The sequence below is a fragment of the Siniperca chuatsi genome, linkage group LG14, assembly GCF_020085105.1.
Source record: "Siniperca chuatsi isolate FFG_IHB_CAS linkage group LG14, ASM2008510v1, whole genome shotgun sequence".
In the NCBI taxonomy this organism is placed as follows: Eukaryota; Metazoa; Chordata; class Actinopteri; order Centrarchiformes; family Sinipercidae; genus Siniperca; species Siniperca chuatsi.
In genome coordinates, this window is record NC_058055.1 from 9,706,361 (window position 1) to 9,726,293 (window position 19,933).

General features: G+C 38.5%; 1 protein-coding gene across 3 annotated transcripts; it reads left to right on the forward strand.

Annotated features, from left to right (window-relative positions):
• The first annotated feature begins 31 nt into the window (after positions 1-31).
• On the forward strand, positions 32-16,517 carry zc3h12b (zinc finger CCCH-type containing 12B). 3 transcript variants are annotated; one of them, XM_044223548.1, is made up of 6 exons: positions 32-711; positions 4,931-5,725; positions 5,868-6,007; positions 6,356-6,590; positions 6,961-7,067; positions 7,178-16,517. In XM_044223548.1, the coding sequence occupies exons 2-6, from the start codon at positions 5,094-5,096 to the stop codon at positions 8,602-8,604; spliced, it is 2,541 nt and encodes an 846-aa protein (XP_044079483.1). In that variant the 5' UTR covers positions 32-711; positions 4,931-5,093; the 3' UTR covers positions 8,605-16,517. The 3 variants fall into 3 exon arrangements, with proteins under 3 accessions (XP_044079483.1, XP_044079485.1, XP_044079484.1); XM_044223550.1 differs by having other exon boundaries at positions 711-766; XM_044223549.1 differs by lacking the exon at positions 32-711 and adding an exon at positions 785-1,306.
• The last annotated feature ends 3,416 nt before the right edge of the window (positions 16,518-19,933 follow it).

The following is a 19,933-nucleotide window of genomic DNA, read 5'->3' on the forward strand; positions in this document are numbered from 1 at the left end:
AAGCAGTTTGGAGGGTCAAGTTCACCTGAACACCTGAGGAGACCGTGTACATGGAAGCCCCCAGTCTGGTTTGAATCCAGGACTGTCTTGCTGAGAGTCGACACAAAGCTGCTGTGCTGCCCCATGACCGCAAACAATTCAAATCACTGAGACCTGTCTTGTGTATGCATGTATTTCATATAGATTGTTTTAAAAACACATGACTTCTCTAATGAGTTTGGAGCAAGTCACTCAATGTGCAATGAGAACAGGTTTAGCTATTGTGGGCTAAAAGTATAAAATAAAAGTAGTCAATACTACATTTCATTAGAATTTACATCACAATTTGAGTTCATAATAAAGTTATTCATATCTCATGTACCCTACTAAGAATCTATGACATGTCCATCCTTGCTTGTTTGCAAGGCTCCATGTTCTGGGAAATGTCCCTTATTTTCAGAAGGCAGCATTCACACAGGTATGGGATAATGAGTTCTGAAACTATCGTTACAAGCCACAAAGAAAGCATCATAAAAGCCCTGCGTTGATGAAACGTCTGATTAAGTGGCGGGGAGCAGAAATCAAGTTTGTAACGGTGTTCTGAACCCGGTGTCTCCTCACAGCTTAGGTTACTTGTTTCCCTCGCGTTATCTGGCAACCTTGACCAAACTGCGACAGCGCCAATGGCAGCAAAACATAACTGTTACAGGCGAAGAGGATGACAGCAATAAGGTGAGATGATCCCCGTTTGAAGTCAACGATGGCAGTGATAACGTTATACGTGCAGGTTATGTAGAGATTCATGTTGTGTTGCTGTGGTTTCACCTCCGTTTGAAATATTAAAAGGTCGTCAACTTTATCTCAAGTTACTGTAGTATTCCGGCAAAAATGTTAGCACACGCTCAGCAGCTAAAGCTAACTAATGTTAGCAACCTGACGTTTGAGTTAGCCTGTGGAGGCTCTGAGTTTGCTAATAGTACTGTAGGTTAGCTAACTACCTAGCTTTGCTAACGTTACCGTTAACTCGCGTTAAAGAGAGACCGGGTTTGCTTGACAAGCTTGGTAGTTAGCGTTAGCTTGCACTAACGGTTATCTAATCGTTCTCTAGCCATTGACCAGCAAGATAAACCGAAGTAGGCCGGTTAGTTTATGTTGCTAAAATGTTGACTCTCCAGCTGGCGAAGTAACGTTAGACTAGCTTGCTAGGGTGTGCTAACCGTACCTCGGGGCCTAAAGGTGTCAAACCACTTCCCTCTAATCAAATTCAATCGCAAAGGTGACGTCGTGTACAGTAGTAATGCCATAACGTTATTCGAAAAAGTGTATTGTAAGTATGAGATCTCTTTAACTGTCATATTGTTTAACCTTCCCCCATTTCATACCTATCAAGTCATGATGCTGTTGCTAATGATATCAAGCACTTAAGTTTTTTTGTATTGACGTGTCAACTAGTTAGCTGATGAATGCAGTAACATCTAAGTCGACCTAAGTTAATTCAACAGTTCAGGAGGTTTCCTATATGGTCACTGCCATTAGGATCATTGCAGTGTTTGAATTTGGTTGCACATCCATGTAGTTTGATGTTAAGTAAAGGCAAAACTGTCCTAATATGAGAACACAGTTAAATCCTCACTTATCTTTTTGCCTACTGTCAATAAACCCCCGCTAAAGGGATAATTTCCTACTTTACTTTGAAATAATTCTAGTTTCCAACGTGTTTAAAGACATAATTAATCGAAGAAGACTGTTAAAAGTTCAAATTCTACTTAATAATTACCAAACAAATTAATGAGAAGAAAAACGTAATGCTGGTTAAGTAGAAGCTCACATCAATATAGTTGGTTTGAACTTATTGCAATGTTTATGACATACACACATATGACTCTTTAAAGAATGAGAAGTCATGGCATGCAAAATGAAGCAAGTTGTTGCCCAGGATGATATTCATGTTATTTGTTTCCTCATTCATGCATTCATTAATTCATACAGATAAATGGAATAGATACAGCTTTTCTGTATACCATATGATTAAAAAAATATCTTTTTATCACTGAGACATCGGTCTTTCTTGGTGAAGTGTTAGCTTGACACTCTGGAACAGATCATCTACCAGGGTCATATGGAGGATTTTGGTATCAGCGTTCTCATCTTTTGATGCGTAAGATGACCAGAGAACAAGTCCTCCAAAAACGTAGTTTAATGATTATCAGCCGGCATTCAGTCTTCCCATTGTAGCAGTAGAGGTGTCACTGGTCAAATTACTGTGATTTTCCTTTGGTTATGTTGAAGCATATTCATGACCAAAAATGTACACTCTTATTTATGTGTGTGTGTGTGTGCTTTTCAGCTCAGAAGATGAGTTATTTCTAGGCCAAGATAATCTTCACATGCCCTAATGGCAGAATACACTGATTAGGTTTTGCAGTAGCCACTGTTCAAGAGCTGTTTGTCGTTTCGAAGTGATGGGTCTTCTTAAAGGTGGTGGCTAAGCTAATGCTGAAAGTATGTCGGAACGGTCGGTATGTCTTTATGCAGAGTACTGGAAACTGGTTGTGCTGATTGAGTTTTCACAGATGAAAACACACTTTGTATTCACAAAGCAAAACAGCAAAAGGAAGAGGTAAATCATCAACCTTTCACCTTTAGTGTAATGTTACAGAATGTTAGTGGTGTAGATATCACAGTAACAAATACAAGCTATTCTGTTATTCGTCTATCTCATATGAAATAACTGCTGGATCATTTTTGTACAGTGGTGATTGCACTTAAATCTAAATTTGTCTTAATTTCAAGATATCTAACTAGCCAATTGGTACATGCAACCAACACTGACCATAATGCAGTTCATCCCTGCTTCATACTGGATACTATGTAGGGTCAGCAATGCAAAAGATGGCTTCAGAGACCTTCTTCACTTGTTGCTATGAAACAGAACTACACGAGCCTGTGCATGTGCAGAGATAGTCTGGAGGCCTCGCTGAGTCTATGCCTGTGAATCTGGAGGTGGAAGGGAAAGGATTGGAAGAGCTCTGCTCCCTTAAACATGTATTGGTGGTCATAAAATGTCTTACATGGCAGTGGGCTGTGTGAGTTTGCTGTTGCGTTCCACAACAGTGCCTCAACATCCCTCATTTTTCAGCTAATTGTTTTAAATGTTCAAACCTTAGTTTGTCCATCCTAGTGAGACCGTGTGCACCACTGATGCTGTAACCCTACACCAAATACTGACATTAAAAGGCATGCATTTGTAGCCATAGATTAACCCTCAAAATATCTAACATTAAAAAAAGAAATCTCAGACAAATACATTGGTCATCATTTGTTTTATACATGCATATCCAAGTACCTAGATTGATCTTTCTTTTTCAATGGTCAGCACTGATCTAGGTACAGGTCTAAGTAATGTCATTTTTATTCCAAAATGGGCTGCCTCAAGAGTTTTAATGTAGAGTTGTAGTGTAGCTGTAAGTGTTCTGCATTTACTGACTGCCTGAAGAGAGATGATGAGCTGTGTTTGTGTTAGTCGTGACTGGTAAAAAGGAGTTAGCTGATGACAAGGCTGTGTTGCTAAGCAACCCACATCATGGGCTGTGCCTCTTGAAGCTCGAAGCTGGCTGTATTCTACTCTCTGCGAGACTGGGGGAAAGTGTAGTCTAGTGTTTCTGTTCATTAATGCACTTGTTGTTAAAATTACTTGATTACCAATTTCCATATGTAAAAATGTACACTTGGAGATGTTGATGGTGTTGCATGTTTCTACTGCAGGCTCCCCTGAAGTCCTGCTCTGCTTCACCATAAAACAGCTTTGTTCCCTAAGGAATTCCATTCAATTCAGATTGTCTGTGAGAGGGCTGTAGGCGCAGGGATACACTGTTCAGCCCACACTTTGTCTCAGGTTATGTTAACTCATGCACTCACCCCATGTGTGTCTGGCTCGAATGTTGCTTGCGAGACCAGTAAGGCTTTTGTGCTCATAGACGTGAGGATTGTTCTGCAGTACACTAACACGTTTTGTGCAGGAAGACTGGGGGTTTCATTTTAAAAGCAGTAAGCCGGAGAGACAGGGAAGTTGGGTGGAGGCTTTGTTGTCTGTTGTATCTATATTCTTCCATATTGCACCTAGAAGCAGGAGGAGATCAGTGACACAGTTTCTTTTTTGTATGCATCATGTATTTGTTTATTGTGAAAAAGTGCCAAAGTGAATTTATGTAATATTCACATGCTGATGCTATTACCATCTAACATTAGTAAAATATTCACAATTCAGTTCAGGTTTGTTGGTAACTTTCTCACTGCATACCAACAACAACTAGGGCAAACAAACTTCACAAATACAGCACTGCTGTAGATGCTTTGCTATAGTTTAAATGTGCAGTTAGTTACAGCTTACAGCTTTAAGTACATCATTGGTTGTACATTTGTAAGAATCAGTGGGTTTGTAGGTGTGACATATAACATTCAGACAAAAAGTATAGCCTCCAGTTTCACTAAAAATGCAACCGAAACAAAAGACTAGACCGGATTAGTTACCACAAACACCAAACACAGTTAAACAGAGAGAACATACATATGTCCATATTCAGATCAGTCCGTTTCCTGCGCTGTTGTTGTTTTTTGGTAACTTGTTTATTTGGTCGGGTGACCAATATATCTGATTCATTTTGTCACTTGACAGCAGTGTTTCCCACAGGTGGAGAATTTATTGGTCTACCACAAGTGGGATAAAGGGTGGGGAGGTGATGGTGATTAATACTCCCCGCTTTGGGGAGAGAAAACTGCTGTTTTAGTCTGGACAGTGGGCTGAAACTGAGAGAAAAAGATGTCAACAAAATATAATCTATGTATGGGAACAGAGGCAAATGATTTCTCTCAAAATTATTTCAAGGTTAAGTAAATTTGAACACACATATTACTAATTGAAACTTCCCATTGTGTTCTTGCTCTCTTTCAGGATTTAATAGTTTGATTTTGCCTGCCGACATAGGGGAGACCGTGTTACTTTGGCTCTACACAAAGAGCCTGTAGCGCTTAAGTCCAGCATTGAGTATGATTCCCTGGTTGCGGTGGAGGTGAGGAAGCATGGGGTGCAAAACTGAGGTGTCAAGACGAACGTGATGACAGTATGGTCGATGGTGGAGAAGCTCAAAATGGAAAAACGCCCATTGAGGGAGGAGAACATTGACTCAAGCGAGGCCCAGCATGCCACTGACGATTCAGAGGATGGAAGCAGCTCAGAAAGCGAATCAGAAGAGCAGCAATGCCACAGGGTTCAGGTGAACAGCAGTAGGTGTAAGAAGAGGGAGCCTTTGGTTGTAACAAAACCCCACCGACAGCTCTGTCGCTCTCCATGCCTTGACCGGCCCAGTTTTTCCCAGAGTAGCACTGCGCAAGATTTTCGTGAGGATGAGACCAGCGCGGGATTAGGGATCAAGCATGCCAGTGATAGGGAGTACCAGACTAAGATGGAATTTGCGTTGAAGTTGGGCTATTCGGGAGAGCAGGTGGAGACAGTGCTCAACAAGTTGGGGGCTGCTGCACTTATTAACGATGTTCTTGCTGAGTTAGTAAGGCTTGGAAACAAAGTAGAGCCTGAAATTCAACCTTGCAGCAGTACGGCCACATCAATATCACGGTCCCCATGTGTTAAAGAGACTGTTAGTCCAGAGGTGTCAGTGGAAGATGACTCTGTGGATACCTATGATAACCTCAGGCCCATCGTTATTGATGGCTCAAATGTGGCAATGAGGTAAGAAACTAACAAACATACACTCATTTTTAATTGGCCTTTGCTTCATAAGGAATGCTTAAATTCTGAAACATTTCCCGCTAATGGATGTCCATTTGGTGAAGTTTAAGTAGACTTTATACCACACTGTTATGTTTTCTAGCCATGGAAACAAAGAGGTATTCTCTTGCCGTGGTATCCAACTTGCTGTTGAATGGTTCTTGGAGAAAGGACACAAAGACATCACTGTGTTTGTCCCAGCGTGGAGAAAGGAACAGTCGAGGCCTGATGCCCTCATCACAGGTAATAAAGTTATTTTTTAGGTAGTTGCTATTTTAAGTTCTACTTAGTAGTTGGTAAGTTGTAGTGAAATTCGTATCAATACCTACATGTCAGAAGAGTAATATCATGTAGTATTTGTGTATGTGACAGAGGCATGACCTTGTGGTGTGGTCATGGTCAGTAAGAAGGGGGTGCTGGGAAACCCCCCACCACATTTTAATTGATAAAACACCATAATATACCCTAATGCATACCATTGCCATCCAAAATACATCATGATATTGATTTTGGTTGTTTTTGATGGAATTATGATGAGCTGTTAATGAAATATTAATCAACAGTAAAACTTACATGAAACTTCTGTTTCAGATCAAGAAATATTACGCAAGCTGGAAAAAGAAAAGATCCTTGTTTTCACCCCATCTCGGAGAGTTCAAGGCAGGAGAGTGGTGTGCTATGATGATCGCTTCATAGTGAAGCTGGCTTATGATTCTGATGGAATTATTGTGTCAAATGACAACTACAGAGACTTGCAAAATGAGAAGCCAGAGTGGAAGAAGTTCATAGAAGAGCGTCTTCTAATGTACTCATTTGTCAATGACAAGTAAGAAACCATGATGCATTCTTATAGCAGCCAAATAATGTAAAAATGCACTCTAGGACTCTTTCACCCCATGAGTATAGCCATATATTTTGAGGATATGATCTTTATTAAAAAATAAGATATCTCCCCCACTACAGTAGAAAAACAATGTTTATCTAAGTTGGTTAGTAGTATAAATGGTTATTTATTCAAAACATTTTAAGACTATCTGTGACATAATCTATTTAGTCATTGTATTATGTATGACCGTTGCTAATTAGAAAGTCGGGGAGACCAGTTATTTATTCCATTTGGGGCAGAGACTCTTTATGCTGGAAATAATAAAGCTGACATTTAATAATGAAACATTTTGAATGGCTATTGTGAATAGGTTTATGCCGCCTGATGATCCATTGGGAAGACATGGTCCAAGCTTAGAAAATTTCCTCCGCAAGCGTCCTGTTGTTCCCGAGCACAAAAAACAACCTTGCCCCTATGGTAAGTTCCCTAAATGTCTTTTCAAAGCAATGTCTGAAGAATGCTGCATTTTTGTCAGCATAACTTAAGTGTTTAACTTTTTTGACTTGATCTATTCTTTCTTTAAAAAGGGAAAAAGTGCACGTATGGACATAAGTGCAAGTACTATCATCCAGAGCGTGTCAACCAGCCACAGCGGTCAGTGGCTGATGAACTACGGGCCTTTGCCAAATTGTCTGCAGTGAAGACGATGAGTGAAGGAGCTTTAGCTAAATGCGGTACTGGTCCAGCAACTATAAAGGGGGACAGCAACTCTGAGGCCAAACGTGTGGCACCCAAACGTCAATCTGACCCCAGTATTCGCTCTGTGGCCTGTGAACCTCCAGAGGCACTGTCCGTTATTAGGAAGTCTGAGACAAATTCAGTGCCTTCCCTTGTGTCTGCTCTCAGTGTGCCCACCATGCAGCCTGCCAAGAGCCACGCAGCTGGGGCCTTGAACACACGATCAGCCAGCAGCCCAGTGCCAGGTTCTTTGCAGTTCGCACACAGTTCTCTGGAGCACATGTCTAGTGTACAGTACCCTCCTATATTAGTTACTAATAGTCATGGCGCCTCTGTTACATACAGTGAACAGTTCCCAAAGTATGACTCAGTTAGCGACCATGGATATTATTCACTGCACAGTGATTTTTCAAATATGAGCATGAGCAGCATGCATAATGTCGACAGTTTCTGTAGCATGGAGCACGAGCATGGTGTGTATCAGAGAAATCCCAACCACTGCCCTGAATCCTGCCTCAGCCATTCAAACAGTGACTCGTTCTCCTCTTATGGGGACCTGTACCCAAGCTCTGTGGACAGTAGCTTAGAGGAGAGCATGAAGGGGCAGCAGCAGTCTCCTGCACAGGGTAGGATGCAAACTTTCTCCCATGGGTTTCGTCATGAAGCACTGACTAGGGTACAGAGTTATGGACCAGAGGAACCCAAGCAGGGCCCCCGTAAGCAGTCTGGATCTCATCTAGCACCACATATCCAGCATGTTGCTGTGGGAGCGAGGTCCAGCTGTCCTGGAGACTATCCCCTAACGCAGAATGTCCTCCCACCTTTATCCTCACAGCCCACGAGGTCTCTTGGTATGACTCGTATGGACAGCATATCAGATTCAAGGCTATATGATAGCAACCCAATGAGACAGAGGCGACCTCCACTGTGCCGTGAGCAGCATGCAAGCTGGGACCCTCTGCCTTGTGGTAATGAGTCCTATGGATATCATTCATATCCACTGAGTAACAGCCTGATGCCGTGTTGCGAGCGGGTGATGGTCCGCAGCATGCCAGACAAAATGGAACAAATCTGGAACTCACCATGGGAGATGCCATCTGCAGTTGAACATCAAGAGCGGTATGTCATCCCAGACCACCAGTATCAAACATATCGGAACCTTTGTAACATCTTTCCTGCTTACGTAGTCCACTCAGTAATGGAGAAGAACCCTCATTTGACAGATCCACAACAACTTGCGGCTGTCATTGTTACAAAACTGAGGTCATGCCATTGAGCAGTTAATCTTATTAAACATTCAAAAGTGATGTGATAAGGGAAATACGGATTTTGATTGCAAGATAGGCACTTGTTAAATGTTGCTGCATGTGCAACATCTGCCCTCAGGAGTTTTTTAAAAATGTCTCGGGTGTGAAATCTGGCAATCAGATTTTACATCACTAAGATGACATAGAAGTAATCAGCATAGAGGAAGTTTGTCTATTAAGTCTATCTCAAATTGTAAGATGTTTCACATAGGAAAGCTAAGTTTTTATATGAAGTGTGGTGCAGCTGATATGAGGTAACACCTTATTAGAAATCTGGTTAATTCAACACATTCATACTACCTGAGCAGGAGCTGCATAGCAGCTTTGTACCATATCAGTGATTAACTGAACCTTTGTTCAACATCTTCAAAATATATATAGAATAGTCTGCTAACATTTGGCAGGACTGTTGTACGTCCCTTAGATCAATTCTGAATGTGTTCCTGTTGATTTAATTGATACATGTTGTATAAAAATTATATATGGCTTCCCAAAGTGTTCAGTATTAAATAAATAAATAATTATGAAATAAATGATCACAGGAATAAATTGTGTAAAATATATAAACAAAACAATCATTTTTGAAATAATTGAAGAAGTACTTCAAACTCAACTCACTCACTTATTTTTTTAAAGTTTTTATAGGAGTTCATATGGGACTGTATGGCACTTGGCTTGTGGTGCTCAAAGCACCAAAAAAACACATTTGAAAAACTCAACAGCAATGTCTCCTTCCAGAAATCATGACCCGGTCACTCAAGATAATCCACAGATTTGTTGTGAGCAGTTTCATGTAGGAACTATCGGTAGAAAATAACAGTCCATTATTTTCTATAACTTTAATTGCACACATTTTACAGTATTTTATGATTGCTTTTTCAAGTTTCAATGTGAAAAACTCACAAAGAGCCAAACTGACTTGCTAAACTCTTACCTTTTTAAATACAAAATGCTAAACATGCATACAAAATTCAAACCTCTAAATCACACGCTCAGTCCTCAGAATACCCCATACCGCCCATTATATTCAGAAAATGCAGACATCTGTACGGCCGATATCTCCAAAACTCAGCAACTCACACCAAAATAATCTAGATGGATAAATAGCACTACAGGTAGGAGTAAAATATAAAATATGTATTTTATTTGATTTTAGGGTGAACTGTCCCTTTAACATCTGCCACCAGATTTAGCCAGTTAGCACCTGTTAGCTAGAGCAACAACGCAACAATGTCTGAATCTACCATCTAGCTGCTACTGTAAATAAGCACTGAATAGTCGGGGGACTGAGTATACAGGACCCTCATGTAAGGATGGCCCAGAAAGATACTAGAGTGAATAGCCATGGATGTGGGGAATTTTGTGCTACGATCCTTGGTAGCATTAGCAGTCTTGTTAAGTAAGCCTTGAAAGCTGAAGAGGTTTAGTTACAGAGTCTGTGTACTGTGTTTACTTACTTAGCAGCAGTCTCTAAATTGATAACTTTGGCATTGTTGTTGCGCTAGCTAACAGGTGTAAACTGCCTAAATTTGGTAGCAGTTGTTGAGCTGTTGAGGTAAAATGCTATTATGAAATAAAAACAGACTTTTGAATAAGGGAATTTCTATGATGAAATAATATTTCATAATGAGTTGAGTTTTAATATTTTCTTAAATTATTTTACAAATTGTTGGTTCATATATTTAATCTATATATTTTACAAATACATTTTTTGTATGTATTTTGTAATGTATTTTTTTATTTAATTAATATTGATTACTTTGGGGTTCCATAATTATGATGGCCAGCTGGATAACCATCATAATTTGAACTAACCATAAACTAATCCTAACTAATATAGCTAGCTAGTGTAATACTGAACGTTGTCCTTATGTAAATCAGTGGGAACTAAGTGATCAATTAACAGGTTAGCTACATGGCAATGCAGTCAAGATAGGAAGTAATAACTCAGCAACATCTCCCACATTTGCCTTATTAAATCTGACATAAGAGTACATACATTTATACACCATGTAGCTTTTATGAAGATCTTGTTCAGGCCCTGTGAATGTGTTATGAAAGGCATCTAAGTGTTTCTGGTGCAGTGGAACTATAAATAACCTTGCTTAGGTCTGCCTCTGCTGTAAATAATTCTTGTGACTTTTTTGTGCATTTATTTGAAGATAAGTAAGAGGGAGGTAGGTACCTCACAGCATGAACTATGACATTTAATGGCCTTATATCTGAATGACCTCACGCTTTAGTCATTGTCTGATTGGTTTCAATGAAAGTCTTAGTCACTGAAGCCTCCTATTTTCAAATGTAAAGCACTATCTCAGTATCTAAAGAGATATATTTTCTCAGCCTCACTTTACAAAGCTACTATTTTGGTAGAATTTGACAGTGCACAAAACAAGCCAAAAAAGAGATTTGACTTGTATACATGTGCACATATCTATGTACATATAATCACACAAAAGCCATTATTTCAAAGTCATTTATAAGCTGCTAAATAATGCCAAAAAAAAGATAGAATTTATATAGTGTCAGTATTCTATATAACTTTACATTTTGGTTCACAGAATTGATTGGATTATAGTATAAACTAATATATGTGTTTGGATAATTTCCTATTGTGTACTGTATAGTTACCTTTCTGATTTTATTGGATGCTACGTCCAGAATTTTCCTATTTATATATTTGTCAAATTTGTTGTGCTGATTCTTTTCAATGTAAAAATATTCAAAGTATCTTTGTTTCAAACAGTAGCTCTAATGGACTCCTTCAAGTTGTCAGTGGAGCAGTTTGTTTTCAGGGGCAGGTTCATTTTGTTTCAAAGACTAATTTTACATGCACTTAAGTAGTCTGATGATTTCCAGCTTTTGTCAGTGACCTGATGCATGAATGAAAAATGAAGAACCTAGTTTCCTTTTATCAGTTTAAGGCATTAAGAGAAACTTGGTTTACCCAGGTATCATCACTGTGGCAGTAATCTAGCAGGAATAAATTTATGCCCATGCATCACTGCTTTTAGAGCAATTACATCCAAAGTCCAGTCTATGCTGAACAAACCTATTGATTTTCCATATTATAACTGTAAATGGTTTAGTTTATTAAATGGGCGGAGTCTGTTTCCACAGATGAACAGTAAAGAAGTTAAATTTAAACACATGCACACAGTAAACAAACGGTGGTTTTACAGAAATCAGACTATTTCAGTGCATCTAAACGAGTTGTCCACTTTCATGCCTTAACCTGATTTCTGACAGTCATCTGGTTTCTTATGTGCATGTAAACGAAGGAAAGCTTTGAGAACTCATTTCACTGGGCTGTGATGTGACTTGGATAGGGACAAGTTGTAGAAATGTACTATTGCAGATGGAAACATTGTTTACGTTTGCACAAGGAATTCTGAAACAGAGTGAATATTTACTTGATGCATTTGTCAGATAAAATGATAAGAATATGACTGTAACAGTTAGGTCTGGGAGTGAGTTAAATATTGGACTCATTTTGTGATATCTTGTAGAGTATGAGGTTTCAATAATTGTATAAAAAATGAAGTGAATGCTAGAAAGCATGTTGAAGATTAAATTTACTGTATGGCTTTTTATGGGAGGCTGAATTGCTCAAATACAGATGTACAGAACGCATACATGCAGCCAGTCTCCTAGGATCATGGAAGGGTTTGGCTGTGCCTTGCAGCACGTTGCTCTCAGGATGCTTTCAATTTTCTAATTTTCAGTCTTGCCCTGCCAAAAACCAGTGGTTACTGGCAAGAGTCTACTCTGATCTAGTAGTGATATATTTTGTGAAAATCCTACATGTAACATGTAGTACCTTTTAAGGTTAGTTATGTACAGTTGAAACGTGGAGATGGCATTGCAAAACTTTGTACTTTTTGTGTATATCCTTGTTATGCACCTTGAGATTTAGAAAATCGGGCTAATAGGGTGGCTTTACTTGATGCAGCTTTGATGTCAGATGAAGTGATGTTTGTGTCCATTAGGGTGTGTTCCCATGCAGCCAAAGACAAAAATGGGTGTTAAAAAACTGCTTAAAGACCATTTGTTTGCATATGCTGATTGTCAGGCAGTTTTTGAGCCAGTGATCTTGATTTGACCTTTAAATTTTACCCATGAGTTGCGGGCCTAAGGATGCTAATGTTGGATGCTAATCATGACATTTGGTATGGCCCCCAGGTCATTAGGTCAAACCTATCACTTATTCTCAAGAAATATTAACTAATGGTGTAGATTAGCATCTGTTTTGCTAAGCACATTCATGCTCTCACGAGGATTAACTTCCATTGCCTTTTCCCTACTCCCACCCTCAGGACAAAGTGCTACATTAAACATTCAGCCTACAGTTGCAGTGAGGTTGTAACATGTAAAGCCAACCCTAATAGCAAGACCATGCTTTGAGTTCATTTAAAGGGAAATGCCACTTAATTTCAGGATTCAGGTATGGTACCCCTATTAGATTGCATGGCTGAGCATTACAAATTTACAGTATAGTAGCACATGCCTGTGAAAGAGAGGAGTTTCCCCCCTAATGTTTAATAATCAGATTTGTGTTAAGACTCATTGTGAGTCAAATAAGTTTATTGTTTTGGTGTTTTATTAATAAATAATAAAAAACAGGGAAGTGATGTTGAGCTCAAACACAAAGTCCAGAAACTTGGGCTCCCATTTGGAACAGCATCAGACTATGTTTTGATGACATCACAGACCCGAATATTTGTCCTTTTTGATTTAGGAAAGTGTTCATGATTACAAAGAAAAAATTGTATGAATTTTTAAACTAAGTGGTATTACTCTTTAACAGGGCTAATTATGTGAGCCTGACTTTCTCATTGGTGGTGCTTCAAAAATCTATATTTCTTTATAATGTTTAGGTACAACAGTGGTATATGAACAGACATAAAGAAAAAAAAAACATTTGAATGTGTTTTGCCCAAATAAATTTTGGGCTTTGCTGACTTTGTTTTTTCATGAAAAAAGACGAGGCCACTTTAGGCCGGCTGTCTGTTCATGAGAAGGTGAAACAAACTGCCTAAATGTTTCTTCATGTGAAACAATCAGATTGCAAGGCTGCTGTCAAGGTTGTTTCTGGCATTTGGCCAAACGTTTGCGTGCCATCCTTTTTCCTTGAGATAGTCATAGTTTCCAAGAGAAACGTGTTCTCAGTGCAAAAAGACTGAAGTACTGTATGCTGTGATAAAAGAAAAAACTCTCAAATTTAAAACACCAACATGGTTGCTGATTGAGAGACCAAATTATGATCACTAGTGTTTTGATTTTAATATGCTAATATGATATCGCAATATGTTTCTTGGTGATAGTGAGATCCTTCTTGAACCTGAACAATGGAATAGTCAATTGCCCTGATGAACTCAGAGTACATTTACTTAGGTGTGTTAAGGAATTAGTAACTGTAATGTAGGCCACAACACAAATCTACCAAAATGAAAATGGTCAGGGTTCATCATAGTGATTTGTATTCATTGTGGGAATTATCCTAGAAATGTTACTTTGGGTATTAACAGGTAATCACACTGACTGATGTTCACAGACATCTGTAGCAGCTGAAGCAAGTTTCTGACAAAATAAACGTATACAGTAGACTACATTAATGTCAAATCAATTTAATATTGGATAGATCTCGTTATATTGTCCTTAAAACAGTTAGTTTATGATTTCATAAAGATGTGTACACATTTAATTTTAACTGCTGATTTTGCTCACAAGCTTGTGTGTTACTATTTCTGGCACCGTGCCACATTGCTAGCACTTCTCTGTAATTAGATAAAATGCACTCATGGACAATGTGGGCTTAGCAAGTATTAGAGCAACTTCACATTCAAATCCCAGTGATTGTTAAATGTTTGTCCATAATGCTGAAATAGTATTGATGGTAGCTGCCCTAATCATAAAGGTTAGACTCTGCTTTCACAGATTCCGTCTGGACATTTTCCCATTTCCCAGCATTAGCGATATTTCATCTTTTGTCCCTGTTCCTAAGACCACTTCCAGAAAGATTCTGTTTTCACTGGGCGATAGACTACTTCCAGGCAACAAACAGAAACCTTGCAATTGCTGCAAAAAACTTTCAATGTACCAACCCAGTATTTTACTGCTTTGCCAAAAGCTTACACTAAAGGCCAGAATGGTGGTTCATAGTCCCCACCCTCCCTTTGAAAGTGCCGCAAACAACTAAGCCACAAATGTCTAGAATTGACTTTTGCTTGTTGATACAAATTGTATCTATACCTTGAATGTAACAAAATATGAAATGTATAATATGAAAATAGTTTTATTTAAATAAAGGGGGAAAAAATCAATGCCATAATGTTTGTGACACTGTGTGTCACTGGGAGTAGCCCATTGGTATGTACTAATTCTTACTGGGTACAGTAGTTAACTTACAGGGACATTTACGTGCTACATAAAAGTGCACAGATACCCTGTGTACAGCAGTAAGCATCATGTCCTCTTTGTACATAGTCACACGTGTGTGTGTATATATAGAAAGCGATTTGTAAATGTAACAGTAACTTCAGTTGTTCAAATACTTAGATCATTTCTGTGTTGTAACCTGTGCATCTATTTCCTCTGAATTGACATGTCTGCTTTATGCTATTTTAATGGGAATTTCAATATTTTTTTGAATATATTTTGCCTAATAAAACATGCCAAAGTTATTCTTCGGTGGCTTTGTCAAACATAATTTCTTGTGATTCGAACACACGGGTTGTCATGTAATGAATTCTGTATTTCAGGGGACAAAGGATTTCTTTTCAACACACTGTAAACTAAGAGTAACTTAACATCAAATGCAAATCTGTGTCTAGCCTGACGGTTAAAAAAACGGTTAAAAGCATAATACAGAAATTGCAATCTGTCATTGGCTGATCTCTGGGTGCCAGATGATGTCACCACATGCTGTCCATATGATTGACAAGGAGCAGACGGCAGTATCAGTAGCATACTGACACTGAAGGCTAAATTCAGTGCCAGTTTTTACTTGTGATTTGTGTTTGATGTTTAATGCTCTTACAAGACACAGATCCTTTTTAAAACAGGAATTTATTGGAGTGTTTAGCAGTTGATTTAATGACTAACCCTGTATGTTGACAAAGCAGAGGTGTGTTCAATTGTGATTTATTCTACTATCGAATTATTCACCAATTGTAATTTTATAATTTTGGTATCTGAGGCCAGTTTGCATACTGTTGTTTGAAATGAACAGTCTGTAGGTTTTAGCTGGCCCTATGGGAATTAGACTAGTGCTATTTTCAAGATACTGATATTGTCAATATAGTATTAACTTAAGTTCAGAATCAGTTGTTAATGGCTAAGATCAAGACCAAAGTGATTTTTGATGTGCACATATTACGTATCTGTTATGATAATTGGTTCAAACACACATACACAAACAGTTGTGGTCAAGTAATTGTGAACCCCTTGACGTATTGCAGTTTCTGCTACCATATCATTTAAAAATCGAATTGTTGGTGTACAAAATGCCACGACAAGAGGTACACACATTTGAACATGACTGTAGATATATACAGTGTAATACTCAGGTTAAATCACACAAACATTTTAAATCACATACTTGGTTGTTTTCTAATATTAAGAAATGGTCACATTTCTGAAGTGGTGTAGGTTTCCTGTTTGAGCAGACCGTTGTGTCTGCAATGTAAAAACGGAAATGTAAAGCAGTGTTTTTTGTGTTGTGATGATCTGCAGTATTGTAATCCACACTGACTGGAAAGCATTGCTTTTATAGACCAAAATATACAAAAATAGACTATTTGGGTCTGTGGACTCAAACAAAATGTAAGTCTTAATGACAAAATGTGTTTCTCCCCGTAAATAAAGCAAAATTCTGTTCAAACTGTGTTTTATCTTTTTTAATGAGACAGGAAAGAGACCTGACAAGATTACAAAAACACAACTGTGTTGAAAGTTTTGTGTGGCAACTTTAGTTATTTACATGAACAAAATGACATATTAAACTTTGGAAATTGTGATGTCTGAAATAAAGAAAGGTAAGAAAATATTTCCCTTTGTCGAATATCTCAGTAGGCGTACTGATTAATATGTATAGCACTCATCCTCCGGCAGTGTATGTGACATTTCCTGGGATTCAGGCCTTTTTTGTACCAGCTGTTCAATAACTCTTACACATCTTGAACAAGTTACCCTAGAACAGAAACAAGTTCAACAAATCCAATTTAGATTTCAGTCATAGAGAAATAATAGCATCATGATTTCTCCATGACACCTGAATAGATGACTTGAAATGATTGTTCATTGAAAACAGTCTCCATTGTTTGTTAGAGGAAGGTAAATATGTTAGGAACAATGTAGCCAAAGAATGTAATATCTTATTTTCTGGGCAACTTGTTGTGTAATTGTCTATGGCAAAACCCTGTTGAATTAAACTTTACTCTGCAAACATTTATCAAAGCCAAATGGTAAACTTGCTTCTACTGTACATGTGGTCAAACATCACTAAAAGATGCAAATGTTTGCCAAAGCAGGGCCGTGACCTTTTTTTTCCCCCTTCCCTCATTTTTGTGGATTTATAGGCTAAATGTTTTCACACAGTATCTTTGAAATGATAATATAAAACCTTTGAATTCTATAAAACATAAAGTTCCTCATGAGTTAGACACAAGCAAGGCCAAGTTACTGTGTTTCTCGCATTTCTAATGCCTTCAACCCCTCTTTGTATGTACAGCAGCTGTACAGTAGTTATGCAACAGGTTACACATCACATGCACACTATCTGCTGGTTAAATGGTGTATTAGCTCAGGGCATGTAAACAGACTTTCATGATTTCACATGAATTCCTCTTGCAAACGGACACTAAAACGGCCTATTTAACTAATGCAATATACTGTACATCAAAGTGAAAAAGAGGCCACTGCTGCTTGTCCCTAAATGACTTTAACAAATTAAAATATGCTGCCTTTAAATGAATAAAACATATGGAGAGATGTAGATCTCAAAAGTTATACATTTTTACAATTGCTATCAGGCCTGCTAAAGCGATATGTAATGTTGATATGTACAGTGTCATAAGGAGAGAGTTGTACATGTTAGCACCATCTTAAATGTCACACATTCATTTCTACAGCCTTTAAAAAGCAAAACTCAGTATTCAAGTCAGATTCCTAAAATTTGTAATATCATTGATCTAGAAAAGTACAGTAACTTGAGATGATATTGAATTAACCCCGAAATGTTCTTTTAAACACCACAGAGACAACAAGTAACCCTCTGCAAAAAAAGTGAATATGTGGATAACTACATTTTGATTAAAAAACTCTTATAGTTCCAAACTCACAAATACTGTCGTTAGGATTAGTTAATTAAAGCAGTACAGCCGTTGCGGAGTGAAATCTTGAGTTCAACAGCTGTTTTTACACCAAGTACAGCATTGTGTATCATGAATGTAAGTCAGATTGCATAGACTGTGATGCAATCCACACAGTAACCATGATAACGGAGGATTAGAGGCCTGTTCTCTTTGGCCAGCATCAACCTTGATTTTGGAGAATTACGCACCATCTCGTCTGATTCGGCTCCAGTGAGCAGCTCATACAGTGAGTTGAGATTGTGGGAGGTCATCCTGCCCTGGGAGTGTAAGGATGAGTCAACATAGAAACGCAGTGACGTCTCTGGGAATATTTAAGCACTAGCCGGTCTCCAGGGAATCCTTCATGTAGTCATTGTTTTTTGCTGTTGTCACTATTTCCACAGTGTACATTCAGCATTACACTCTCTCGTTTTTGCAAATATTTTGAGTTAAAATTGTCATTTAAATATGTAAATGAAACTAATACAGTCGTTGGAGGCCATACTCAGAGTTAAGGTTAAAAAAATATACCTACACCAAGTACACAGACTGAAAATGACATGTATGAACATGCTGGACCGACCACAAAATGGAGGTTAAGACATAATCATCTGTGGAGGGAAATGTGTGATTTGAGCTGCAAAGAAAAGAAGACTCTGACAGTGTTGACCACAAATTCTCAATCTGGTGTGAGCAGGAAGTTTCATCCAGAGACAGATGCCTTGACCGAGTTGTAGAGCATCAAGCATTTATTACACACACACAAAAATGCACTTTTGCGGGTGAAGTGGTACAAAGATGACATATTTTGATTTACTGAGCAGTGGAAAAAAGTATGGTTTGATGAGTCATCGTGCTCTATTTGGTGCACACCAGAAGAAGTCAAGAGGCCTGAGGTCTTGACTCCCACGATAAAACAGTCTGGACTCTCTGTCATGGTGAGGGAAGCATTTTGTGGCACAGTTTAGGCCAGCTGAACCTCTGACAGAGCAAGGTCAAATTTCAGTAAGCACAATGTTATTCTGAGTGATTGGGGTCGCCCTTTAAAGAAGCATTTCTCTCCTGATGGTTTCCAGGATATGGATCCCTCTACAGGAGATAAGTGGTCACAGAACGGTTTGATAAACGCGAAAACAACTTTGACAACACACCATACTCCACTGCCACCCCATGTCACCACATCTTAGCCCAGCTAGAAGTTTTTGGAGCAGTGCCCAAGTGTCTTCCACCACTCCATCATTATAACACCATTGGTTATGTGTGTGGAAATGGCAGTTGTCTCCACCACATTACATTATGTTGTTCCTTTCTTTTTGGTATTGTAGAAAGCCTGCATATATAATAAACTGGGAGTTCAAAAACATAATGTAACATTTCACGAAAAAGGCTATTACAAGGCTCCTATTGTGATTGTGTGACATAACTTGTTGGTTGGTTACTGCTGTTGCAGTTTGTCTGCGATTTACATTGTAATCATTTTTTAGACTTTACCCCTTGATATTTCACTTTTCTTTCTACTTTGAAAACTCATAACTGCTGATTGCCAAGACCTCGTTTATAACTTTCATCCAATCTAATATAACCCAACTTTACAGAAGTGAAACTGTGAAGTTACCTCAGAGTTTAAGATGCTGTAGTCCCTCATTCGTCCAGGAGTGTTCTATCGTAGAAAAGGTTTCAGTCGTAGTCATCAGAATCAAGACGTTTCGGCTCCCACCCGGACGTTTTTCACAATTGAGAATGACTTCCAGATGGGAGCCGAAACGTCTTGATTCTGAAAACAGTGTCCAGATGACTACGACAAAAACCTTTTCTCAGAGTTTAAGTCATACTCCATGCATTATGGTGTCTACCTCCTGTAATTACTAAAAAAAAACCCCACTCTGAAGCAACTGTCATTATTGATTCAATCCCTCTTTATCTGGATGCAGGTGCAGGATCTCTG

Coding starts and splice junctions, on each gene's coding strand:
- zc3h12b (XM_044223548.1), top strand. CDS start 5,094: ATGACAGTATGGTCGATGGTGGAGAAGCTCAAAATGGAAAAACGCCCA. Junction 6,008..6,355: donor GCCTGATGCCCTCATCACAG/GTAATAAAGTTA, acceptor CTTCTGTTTCAG/ATCAAGAAATATTACGCAAG. Junction 6,591..6,960: donor TACTCATTTGTCAATGACAA/GTAAGAAACCAT, acceptor TATTGTGAATAG/GTTTATGCCGCCTGATGATC.